The sequence below is a fragment of the Lissotriton vulgaris genome, chromosome 6 (genome assembly GCF_964263255.1).
Source record: "Lissotriton vulgaris chromosome 6, aLisVul1.2, whole genome shotgun sequence".
In the NCBI taxonomy this organism is placed as follows: Eukaryota; Metazoa; Chordata; class Amphibia; order Caudata; family Salamandridae; genus Lissotriton; species Lissotriton vulgaris.
Genome location: NC_141694.1, coordinates 436,239,164 through 436,252,058, shown reverse-complemented (window position 1 = coordinate 436,252,058; position 12,895 = coordinate 436,239,164). Strand labels below are relative to the sequence as shown.

At 47.0% G+C, this 12,895-nt stretch overlaps 1 protein-coding gene across 1 annotated transcript in view; it reads right to left on the bottom strand.

The window, feature by feature from the left end:
* PRIM2 (DNA primase subunit 2) overlaps positions 1 to 12,895 on the bottom strand; it is a 761,949-nt gene that overhangs the window by 511,204 nt on the left and 237,850 nt on the right. Inside the window, exon 7 of the mRNA XM_086925646.1 lies at positions 11,920 to 12,057. Within this exon, the coding sequence (XP_086781772.1) occupies positions 11,920 to 12,057 (138 nt within the window). The remainder of the gene's footprint in view (positions 1 to 11,919; positions 12,058 to 12,895) is intronic.

The following is a 12,895-nucleotide window of genomic DNA, read 5'->3' as shown; positions in this document are numbered from 1 at the left end:
ATCAGCCAACACCTACATAGACTCCCACTGGCTCCACGTGGAGAAAAGAGGCACCTTTAAAATCCTCACTCACGCCTTTAAATGCCTATACGACGACGGACCCAAATACCTCAACGACAGAATGAACTTCCACGTACCAAAAAGAAATCTCCGATCTGCCAACCTCTCACTGGGCGAAACCCCGCACATCCACAGAGCCGGAGCAGGCGGAAGATCCTTCTCTCAAATTGCAGCCAAGACCTGGAACGAGCTACCGGCACGGAGACTCTCAAGACCTGGTTCTTCGGCTAAACAGATCTGGGCACCACCCTCTTCCCCCTTCCGCAGAGCCTTGAGACCCTCACGGGTGAGTAGCGCGCTTACAATTCCCCTGATTGATTGCTCAAACCAAAAACCGCAGCTAAGAAAGTCTCCCAGCCACGGTACAATGAAAACCTTCGTACATCAAGACAGGACTGCCGTAGGCACGGACCAGAAATGGAGAAAAAATTATGAGGTTGAGGAGAACATTATCTACAAAAATAAATTAGCCGAACATAAGTAAGTTTCATAGCAGTGAAAACTTCCTATTACACTGAGCAGATAAAATCAGCCTGTGACGCAAACAAAACTTTTTCTAGTTATAAAAAACTGGTAGTACCAGCAAGGCCCAACACTGAAGTAATAAATCAAAATGTTTGTGATGCTTTGGCAAAGTTCTTTCAAGAAAAGGCTGCCAACATTGTTAACAAACTTACTGCAGGGAGGACAGCCTTTCAATGGGAAACGACCTTAACGCGGTCAAAACACCGCAATACATTTACATCACTGCTTTAACAAAACAAGTCGTTACCACGACTAAAGAATAGTGTGATTTACTATTCCAACACCTTCCCTTCTGTACGTAGGCTAGAGTTGGAATAGTAAATTAAACTATTCCTAGGTCAAACCAGATTCTCCAACTTTAAGGCCCCATTCAGAAGAACAACTTACAAAGTTAATTCCATCAGTTAAATCTGGCGCCCTGCAAGACCCCCGTCCTCCAAAAATAATGCACATGATTCCAGCACAAATGGCACAAAATTTGGGGCAAACTTTTAACAATATGTTTGCAGGGTTTTTTTTCACCAACATTGGAAACTTGTCTCTGTTCTGCCCCTGTTAAAAAAGGACATCTGAATGCTCTGGCCCTGAACAACTATCGCCCCATAACAAGACACCCCTTCGCCGCCAAGTTGGCGGAGAAAGTAATGAATGATCAAAGCAGAGAACATAAAGGAAAACTCTCTATTGGACGATACACAGCACAGGCTCAGGTAAAACCGGAGTACAGAATCTGCGCTGAAGTTAGCTGGGAAACGCTTGATAAAGAAGGGACGTCGGCTCTGATTTTGTTGGACCTCTCCATGGCATTTGATACGGTCAACCATGAGATTCTGGTTGACCGTATGCGGAGTCTGGGGATTGAGGCTACAGCACTAGATCTCCTCCAATCCTTCCTGGCCAACAGACCACACAGGGTTGCGTTGAGCAACTACACATCTAGGCCCTTCTCCCTGCCCTGTGGAGTCCCCCAGGGATTGGCACGGAGCCCAACACTGTTCAACCTTTGTCACGCCACTGGCGACAATTATCAAAAATCTGGGCTACTCCTTCGCATCATACGCTGACAACACTCAAACTATGGTGCCACTAGCAAAATCCGAAATAAATTCTGGCTCAGCATTTAGGACCTGCATGAGCAATGTGAGCAACTGGATGGACAACAATTGTATTCAACTGAATGCCGCTAAAACTGAGGTCATCATTTTTGGCAACAAGCCCTCATTTTGGACGCCAGAATGGTGGCTGCCTGAGTTGGGCCTACTTCCTGAACCTACAAACAAAGTGAAAAATCTTGGCTTTCTGTTAAATAAAGAGTTGAAGCTCAAGAACCAAGTAAACAAAATTACATCTGCCTCATTTTGTTCTTTGAGGCTCGTAAAAAAGATTGAAACATTTCTGCCTCCTGAGCTTTTGAAAACAGTGATCATTGCACTTGTACTCTCAAGGATCGATTACTGCAACAGCCTCTACCTTAACCTCGCATCAGGTCCCCCGAAAAGGCTTCAGACTCTGCAGAATGCAGCTGCTCTCTTCCTTTTCAAAATTCCTAAATCTGAATCTGCTAGAGGAGCCATCAGGAACATCCACTGACTACCAGTCCGACAACGCTGCAGGTGCAATCCTCTCTGTCTGGCCCATAAATCACTGCACGGACTGGGGCCTGTTAGACTTGGCATCTTTGGCGTGGTTTCCCCTGGCTTTTTGCCTCTACCTCCTGTATTTTTTTATGCTGTGCTGGATTTTGTTTTTGCTGGCTTGGATGCTTTGGGCACTTTGTCACTGCTGATCAGTGTCAAGGTGCAAGTGCTCCCTGTGTAAATTGTTATTATGATTGACTCCCTGATTGGCATAGTTGATTCACTATTAGGTCCCTAGTAAAGTGCCCTAAGTGTGCCAGGGGTGGTAAATCAAATGCTACTAGAGGGCCTGCAGCACTGATTGTGCCACCCACTTAATTCGCCCTGAAAAGATGTCTCGAACCTGCCACCGCAGTGCCTGTGCGTAGTTTGTTAACTGCCATGGCGACCTGGCAAGTGTACCCACTTGCCAGGCCCTAACCTTCCCTTTTCTTACAGGTCAGTCACCCCTAAGGTAGACCCAAGGTACCCCCTGTGGGCAGGGTGCGGTATGTGAAAGGTGGGACATGCCCTGGTGTGTGTGGCATGTCCTGATAGTTAAATACTGCCAAATTCGTTTTTCACTATTGCAAGGCTATCTGTTCCCATAGGATAAAATCGGGAGTTTGCTTATAACATTTTATAAACATAACTACCCCTGGGAACAAAATCGAAAAATAAAGTTTAGTATGCCTGAACTCAGAATGTTAAAATGCATCTTTGAGTGAGGGTAATATTTACATTCTGTGTTTGAAAATGCCACTTTTAGAAAGTAGGTCTTTTCTTGCTTTGCCATCTAGTGTGCCTCTGCTAATATGTGGATTGACTGTCGGGGTTTGGAGTGTATGGGGCTGAGGAGGAGCAGAGAGCCTGATGAGTCAGGGCTGGGCTGAATAGACCTGGGCTGCATTTAGTGTAGGGGGAGGAGATTTCCTTTCACCTGAATGGGCCTGGTCTACCTTCCACAATGCTGTCTCCACCTCCTGCCGGGCAGCTGTACCAGAGAGCACAGAACTGGTTTTGGCTCCGCACAGACACTCTCTGCATTCAGAGAACCAAGACATTTACTGTATAAAAAGAGGGGCTCAGACCCTGCTGTCAACTAACAGCGCTCTACCTATCCAGTCACTGTCCATGCATTTGTACAATGCTTCATGCATTCAGACACTCTGTTCATCACCACCCCCTTTTCTGAATCATTTTTGTCCACCATAAGCGTGGAAGGGTATACTCAGATGTGAGTCCCTTGCTCATTGCACCATCAGGATTCAAGCAAGCCGGGCCGAAGACGGCTGAAATGCCAGAAACCGGTCCCCGGTAGCTTGTTTCCTTCCCAGTATAAGAATTGGCTTGGTAGTTTGGTCTGCCCTGTTCCCATGATGCACTGGGCCAGGATCAGACTAATTTGCATATAGCCAATTTCTGAGCTGGGATGGTGCAGTGAGCTAAAAAACGGTGATGGATCAAGCCCTGATCTTTGGACTGGGTAAGAGTGGTCTGCTTAATTCAGACACTCTGTTCATCACCACCCCCTTTTCTGAATCATTTTTGTCCACCATAAGCGTGGAAGGGTATACTCAGATGTGAGTCCCTTGCTCATTGCACCATCAGGATTCAAGCAAGCCGGGCCGAAGACGGCTGAAATGCCAGAAACCGGTCCCCGGTAGCTTGTTTCCTTCCCAGTATAAGAATTGGCTTGGTAGTTTGGTCTGCCCTGTTCCCATGATGCACTGGGCCAGGGTCAGACTAATTTGCATATAGCCAATTTCTGAGCTGGGATGGTGCAGTGAGCTAAAAAACGGTGATGGATCAAGCCCTGATCTTTGGACTGGGTAAGAGTGGTCTGCTTAATTCAGACACTCTGTTCATCACCACCCCCTTTTCTGAATCATTTTTGTCCACCATAAGCGTGGAAGGGTATACTCAGATGTGAGTCCCTTGCTCATTGCACCATCAGGATTCAAGCAAGCCGGGCCGAAGACGGCTGAAATGCCAGAAACCGGTCCCCGGTAGCTTGTTTCCTTCCCAGTATAAGAATTGGCTTGGTAGTTTGGTCTGCCCTGTTCCCATGATGCACTGGGCCAGGGTCAGACTAATTTGCATATAGCCAATTTCTGAGCTGGGATGGTGCAGTGAGCTAAAAAACGGTGATGGATCAAGCCCTGATCTTTGGACTGGGTAAGAGTGGTCTGCTTAATTCAGACACTCTGTTCATCACCACCCCCTTTTCTGAATCATTTTTGTCCACCATAAGCGTGGAAGGGTATACTCAGATGTGAGTCCCTTGCTCATTGCACCATCAGGATTCAAGCAAGCCGGGCCGAAGACGGCTGAAATGCCAGAAACCGGTCCCCGGTAGCTTGTTTCCTTCCCAGTATAAGAATTGGCTTGGTAGTTTGGTCTGCCCTGTTCCCATGATGCACTGGGCCAGGGTCAGACTAATTTGCATATAGCCAATTTCTGAGCTGGGATGGTGCAGTGAGCTAAAAAACGGTGATGGATCAAGCCCTGATCTTTGGACTGGGTAAGAGTGGTCTGCTTAATTCAGACACTCTGTTCATCACCACCCCCTTTTCTGAATCATTTTTGTCCACCATAAGCGTGGAAGGGTATACTCAGATGTGAGTCCCTTGCTCATTGCACCATCAGGATTCAAGCAAGCCGGGCCGAAGACGGCTGAAATGCCAGAAACCGGTCCCCGGTAGCTTGTTTCCTTCCCAGTATAAGAATTGGCTTGGTAGTTTGGTCTGCCCTGTTCCCATGATGCACTGGGCCAGGGTCAGACTAATTTGCATATAGCCAATTTCTGAGCTGGGATGGTGCAGTGAGCTAAAAAACGGTGATGGATCAAGCCCTGATCTTTGGACTGGGTAAGAGTGGTCTGCTTAATTCAGACACTCTGTTCATCACCACCCCCTTTTCTGAATCATGCATTAAGAGACACAGTGGTACAGTTAAATGTGCACAATCTATGCGGTCCCTTAACCCCCTGCAGACTACTGATTCACTCCTACAAAAATCCAGGTAGTAGCCATGCAAGTTAGCAATCACAATTTCGCTCTCTGTCCATTCCTGCAATCATCCTAACAGAACCATGATCTTATCTAATCTCTGTGCTAAAACACAAACACTTATAAACTCACCCTGCTGTCAACTACCAGCACTGTACCTATCAAGTCACTGTGCACGCACTTGTACAATGACTCAATGACTGGCTTAACTTTGTGAAAGCTGCTCGTGCAATGCACAGCCCATCGACATGGCTCTGTCTACATAAAGTTGGCTCTGCAATAGTACTTCCTGCAACTGAACGGTATTGATTGAAATGTAGATTTAACATACGTCCGGGCCTACTCTTGCCATGCAGAACAACCTTAACCCTTGCCTTCTACTCTATCCCTTCGCTCACCCTACCACTATGCTTAACGACCAATACTACAGCTGACCATATAGCTTTTCTGTCCCCACCATCTCCAGTACTCCCCTCATCACCCTTGCCATCTACAAAAGAGTGCAGTGTCCTTGCCTTCTCATCCAGGGATGTTCTTGAGGAAGGAGGTGCCCTGTCCTTCTCCGCCATCTCTTGCTCCTACTAGACAGCCACACCTGACCGGATATCTTCATTGTAGGAGAGTAGGGTCTGCAATCCTATGATCACCCCAGATTTTTGCTTTTTGCTTCACTGGTTTACAACTTCTCTGGCTGTGGGCCTGCTAATCAGACCCACAGCCTTGCTGTTCTCTCACTAAATTGACACGTGTACCTTAGGTGCATTAACCAATTGGTACTGGGCCACCTTATCAGACCCTGTAACTCAGGGCATAGGTTTACCCAGGGCCTACCAGGGGCTGCAGCATGTATTATGCCACCCCTGGCTGGCCATCTAAATCTGACACAACTGGCTGCACGACAGCTGGGGCAAAGCGGTGTAATCACCCTTTGCTGTAGATATAGTATACCTATATCTAACCCTAAAATAGACACATGTATTCCTATCAGTCACTCCTATGGCAGGCCTTAACAATCCTGAAGGCAGAGTGCTTGGAATTATGTGAGATGGTGCTCTGGCATGAGCTGAGCCCGTCTGCAGCTTGCGGAACCAAGTCCTTATAGCTGTTCTATAATAACGCGTACCAAATACTCTTTAGTGCATTATAATCCTCGCGGTTATTTGCTATCTTTGGTATCGCTTTATCAAAACATGTCGAGTAAGGTGTCATACGAATTGGAATACTAACCCCTCGCCAATTCTGGCGACGGGGTTAGCATTCCACCCTTCTAGAGGGACACGACATGTATGTAACTGTGAACCCCGGTTAAAGTTAACTCGAGCCTCAGCATCACAAAAGTGATGCTGCCACCACAGACACAAGTCTGACCCCCTGCAGCTGGGAGTCCTTCCAGCGAGGGGAGCTTGGACAAAGGGTTTCCTGTCAGGGGCGGTGCTAGCACCATCCCAGACAGGGTTTTGTGTATCCTAGGTAGGCAGGGCTGAATAGGAAGGTGACTGCAAGTGGCACCCTGGTGCTCACTGTGCATCTGCCAGTTTGAACCAGTTCCAGGGGCACACCAGCCCCTGAGCTGGGGAAAGTCCGGCATGGGAGAGGGGTGTAACCACCCCCCTTCCTGGTCCCACCCATGGGCAGGACCTAGTCCCGTACCAGCCCCTTTCTTTAGTATAAAGGTGGGAGCGGGGACCCTTCCAAATTAGATCATCTTTGAATCCTGAAAATACTTTCTACGAAAGGAACTCAAGACTTCTTCCTAAGATTTCTCCCTTGTGACTAAGGAGTAGTCACCCTGCATCTGCGGGCACCAACTAAGTAACCTGCGGTTTGCTGCACGTCCTTCCTCCGGAACCAGACCGACCAGCACGACGAGACCCGGCTTCCCTGGCACCTAGGACCTCTACCTACATCATCAGCCCAGCTGAGATTCGTGGGTGTGACGAGACCTCGAGGGACCGGCCATCTTCAGAACTGCACTACGCTTATCCAGCACGACCGCCAAGGGATCCTCGAGTGAGTGCTTTGGGGTTTGAGAAGCCCTAACCCTGAGCCGCTCCAGCACCGAAGTCCAGCCCCCCAGCATCCACGAGATCTGCGTGGGGCCCTTCTGCTCTTTGCTGCTCACCGCGCTGTCCGGCCACTTGCCTGCTGGCTTGTAGCCCTCTTGACGACGAACTACGACACTTCCATCGCTGGTCTGGTTGCTCCAGACTGGCCCTTGCTCCCCTCCAACAGAGGAGCACCCCGGACCCTCCTGGTCCACTCCAGACGCCATTTTGAGTCCACCGCGTGGGCTTGCATTTGCCAAGAGTTGTTGCCCCAATCCTGGGTCCAGCATCGCCGACAGCAGAAACCTTCGTGGGACAGCTCGCACCTCCATCCTGGTCGCCGACAACGCCTCCTGGTCCGAGAGACTGCAGAGCCCAGCGTCGCCCACTCACCTGGTCGAGGTGACTTCATCCGGTGCCATCCTGGTGCCCATCTAATCACTGGCTAGTGATTCAGAACTTGGTCCCCTCTGCTTACAGGTACCCTCTTCAGCTGATCCAGTCCTTGGATCGGCCCGGAACATCTTCACTGGTCGCCTGCCAGCAACTTCCACTTCAGGCTCCTGGTTCGTCAACGAGGATTCCCGACGACACTTGAACCCTATGCAGCCGCAGCCCCTGGGCTAGGTAAACCGAGTACCCCGGTGCTCCAGCGTAGACCAACTCTCTAAGTGTCTAGATCCACTTTCGTTTTTGAACTACCTAGTCGGGTTCGCCCGAGAACACTAACTTTTGCATTTACTAGTATCCATAGACTTTGTCCCGCATTACGCGTGAGAGTTCCCACTCTGCACACGGCGTTCCTAGACCTCCTGCTTCTAATCTAAGGGTTCAGCATATTAGGCCTAGCGATTCCAAAGTCTTTGAGAGTAGTACTTACTTGCTAGTAATTTCGCATTCCACTTTTGTAGTATATGGTTTTCCGTGCCCCTCGGGCATTTGCGTAAATTGTGCGACTTTCAGTATTTCTTTAAGAGCTTTGTATCGTGCTTAGCGCCCTGTCCTCATAAAGAGTCCAGGGCTGTTGTGTTATAAATAAATATCCTTTTATTTTCATAACAACTTGTGTGGTGTCCTTTCACTTAGTGTTCAAGGGGTATATGTGATGGTATAACAGCTGGCTTAACACGCCCTCTAGAGTTTAGCCTAAAGACTGCTCTTGTCCATGCTACTAGGATAGCTGGTCTATAAGGTTGACTTACAACCAATCAATAAGGGTCGTTTGGACTGATACATAGTGATCACTAGAATAGTGAGCACTGCATATCAGGCCAACTTCTCACATTCATTGCTTGTGTTGGGCTACATGTGCCCTTCACACAAGAATTCTGAATTGCCTGTGTGCCTGGAGGCTCCCTTAGTCCTGGGCAGTGCATATGGGGGCTCCTGCCTCCACTACTCCCTTCTGCTCCTCTCAGTGGTTTCCACCATCCAACTGTGCCCTCCACAGGTCTGCGGTACAGATACACTCCCTCGGAGCACTCTGTTTCCTCAAAAAACAGTCCAGAGGTCCCTCTAAAGGTCCTTTAATGTCTGTGCTCATTCCCTCATGAGTTATGCCCCCTCCTGCCTCAGAAAGATTTACCTCATGAGCCTTCCACTTCCAATGCCCCCTTTTCCTGTCCTTCTCTGGCTGGTGCTGTTGTCCCACGCTGGCCGCAGTGTGCTCCACCTATCTGAGGGGGTGGCACCGTCTGAACTTTTTAGGGGGAAGTCCGCAATTACTGGACCTTACCATTTAAAGAGGCCTCCAGGGTGGCGCAACTGTGCCTCAATTGCCGACAGGTCTAGAGTGGGGCCCTCTTGTTCCCTGCCTGCAGACTCCTTACTGGCCTGCAGCATTCAAAGAAGGGGGTGGAGGAGAGGGAGGGGGGAGGGGGGATACCAGGATCATGGCTGCTATGCTCCTGGGGGATGAAACACAGGCACGGACTGTAACAAAAACACTAGATGAAGTAGCTCAGTCACAAAAACACTAGAATAAACAGCCCTCCCTCCTTGGCCAACCTGTAGGCTTCGGCTGCTCAGTTAAAAGGTGTCTCCCGCATGTTTCCCCCCCCACTTGCAGCGTTGCGAGGGTGGCCTCCATTACAGTAACAAGTAGAGCAGGTTTTGTTTGCAGCACTTAAGACCTGTTTATTGTCAGTTTTCTTGGTTTCCAGGTCTGAGCACTTTTTAAACTCCTCTTATAATAATCTGCAGCGTAATTCTGTAAATAACCACTTGAGGGCGATATACTACTAAGGAAACACTATCTATTATGGAAGGAAGACCAAGGGATTACAAACAAATTGTTTCCCCACATTTAAAATATCTGTGCCATCGAGAATGCAGAAATAAATCCCGGCATGGATCACATTTTTCAAATTTTGCGGGCCGTTTTGTAAAAATCGCGGCATTTTAATAAAACGGACGATTTCGCAATTTTTTTGCAAATCGCGAAATCCTGGAGGGTCTGAATAGAAGATGCTCTCCTAGACTGCTATAGGTCAGTGTGTTAAAATGTAAAATCTGATTCTCTTGTTTTTTGATTAAGCTATGCCTCATCCGTTTTTCACCCCTGCACTAATTCCAGCCCGGCTCTATCATTGATACAGCATCTGCATAAACATGAGTAAAAGAATCTAGATTGGGGCATTGTAAGCTTAGTATACATGCAGAGTCAGCGCAAAAGAACAGCGGGTATCTGCTCTGGGTTTTTCAGACGATGGTAAAGCCTCAAGCAAAGTTGACTCAGATAGCATATCTTGTTGTGCAGCCTTAAGACGCGACAATTGCACAAGACACCAAGGCTGTTGATTCTTACCGTTACCTAATGTGTGTGTTCTTCCCAAAGCTCTATTTACCTCTGGGCGTCCCTGGTTTGTGATGTTTTGCTATAAAAACCCATGTAACAACCGTTCAGTGTGCTTCCCCCTAGAGTATCTCTATGGTGCTTGTCGGATGAGGCCCCATTCATGAATGCTAATAAATTACCCTTGGTTTGTACTTCACTCCAGTGTCAATTCCTGCTTAATTGTTAAGAACCCGTGGACAAAGGGTGATCCCTGCACCAGTGGGTTTTAAATAATCCGCTTACACAAGTGAAGAGAGGTTGTGTGAGCTGTAGCAAAGAATGAATGTGAGATTATAGACTCTGTTGACTGCTGTGGATAGGACTTGAGTCTCTACACTGAGTACTGGTTGCTCAGGCCCTTTAAAGGTAATTGAAGGTCTGCACTTATGACTGTAGAATCAATATTGTTGCAGCAAGTACTCTAACATCACCTACTTTAGCATCTTTCAAAACAGACTATCACCTGCAAACTGTTGCTGGTGGTTTAATCACGAACGTAAAAGAAAGAATACAACAATTTCCCTCTTTACAAAGACTAAGGCAGACTGTAAATTCTAGGCTGGAAACCACCAAGTCTGATTACGAAGCAAAGTTTCTGCCTACTCACCTCAAAGATGTACGTGCTTAACTACTGGAAGATTCCTCCACTATAATGGTGGACTAAAGAGACGTGAACCATAGTCTGCCCCTAAACTGTGAAAGCAACCCCTGTTTATTACACCTGGTCACCTCCCACCATACTGCTATTCAAGTAAAGCTGCTAATACTTTCTTTTTCAGTTAATCGCCTTTTCCATTTTCTCGATTCTAATTGGAAAAAAAGCTCAAATAGGAAAGATTGTTTTGATAGTTCTAAAACCTATCCAACATGTCCCCCTTTACCCATCTTCTACCAATATTGTTCAAGTCGGCCAAGGGCATTTTCATTAACTTAGTCACCATTTAATCGCACTACTTCGATAGCATAACTGTTTTCACTCCCCCATTACATGTTCCTTACCAATATGTATATCTTTGTATTCTGGTCAACATCTTATTCCTCATACAGTGTTCTCCTTGCCCAAACCCGCCTTTCCTGCACTGTATGAATTAAAATAGTTGCACTTCTCAAAATTAGTCTGCTTTATAGATTAGGTTTCATCAGTGGTTAGCGAATAATGGTAAATTGTTTGCGTACAAACCATTACAATTCAAAATTATGTTAACTTAATAGTTTAGGATGCTTGTAGAGGAACCAAGATCTATATTTACAAAGTATTTGTTTTGTTTACAGTCGAATCTAAAATCTTAACACAATTACGCAATCAATCCTATGACTGTACTTTAAACATGACTGGATCAGCCTACATTCATCAACAGAGGTGCGATCAGAGAGAGTTCTTAGAAACCTCCCATGGAATAGAAATACTTCAGATTTCCATTTCCCCTTCAATTGTTGGCCTCTCACCACTTACAGCTGCTCGCACGAGAGAGCCACAAAAGGCATGTTTGCGGCACGCGCCGCGCTGCATATTCAATTTTCAGTGGGAGCTGCGCTCAAGAGCGGCGTCCTTTGTACAATATCCGTACAGGAGCCCGCCATGTTACACCATACCGCGAGATAAAGTGCTATTTAAAGTTAATCTCTACAGGCTTAGCCACGCGCCGCGGGAGGTTTCACGTTTCCTCTTCCGAGCTCTGCAAGTGGGTTTCCATTTCATTTTACGGAGATAACCAGGAAACGAGTCTCAGAACGGCGGCTTCACGAGATTGTGACTGGTAAATTAAAGAAAAAATACAGTTTAAATCGATATTTGGGGCAGGCAAAACGTGACGGGATGCACTTACCGCCAGTGCCTTTGAAAGCTTGGTTCTGAAGTCGTTTAGGACAATAGCAACAATATCCTGGTGCGGGACGTAGGCAAAGCCTTTCCGAAGGAAGACTTTTCTTGGGCGAACCAAATCGAGCGCATCCTGGAAAGGAACCTACAAAGAAAAAAAAGAATATTAGAAACGACTCAAACATGTCCTTTCCATCCGCTTCTGGTTCAGACAGAAGGTGGAATTTTTAAGCTTTTGTAAGAAACCCCTGCTACTTATTATTTGACAATATCGCACTGTCACAAAGCAGTATTCCATCTAAAACGTTTTAAATGTTAGGCTAGTCTTTGATGGCAAAATAAAAGCTCTTTCTGCAAGGACGGTCTACACGACAAGGAGAGATATCAATGTTATAGGGTAAACAAAATATAGAAACACTTCCCTAAGAAAAGAAGCGTTTCACAGTAGTACGGCGCTGTAAACGAGACCCATTCCTCTTGTTTTACTGTCAGAGCCTGAATAGCAAAATCAAAAAAACACTATGCACAGCGCCAAGGCAGAGAAGATGAGAACGCGTACTCCTGGCACACCACATGGATTTTGTATTTTTTAAAATGTATTATTATAACGCGCTGTCGTGCTATTATGTAACGGCCCATTGGAGAATTAACACACAGACGCCAATGTTTTTTGACTAGTCTGTTTATTAGTTAAATCCTTCTATCCCTGGCGTTCGTCCCCTTCTGGGGAGCTTGTCCCCTCCCATACGGTCGCTGCCTTTTCGCTTACCTGGGTTCCCCTGCTTCTGCCCACACTTCTTTCTTGTCCAGTCCCTGGGTAGGGAGTCGAGTTCAGTGATCTGGTGAGGATCCGGCTTGCTGGACCCGAATGTCTCCACGACAGGCTTGTCAGCCAACGTCTAACAATGTTACAAATGCTCGTATTTTATATGCTATTCGATCATTCACAGCCGCCTGTATGACATGTCTATTTCATACGACAC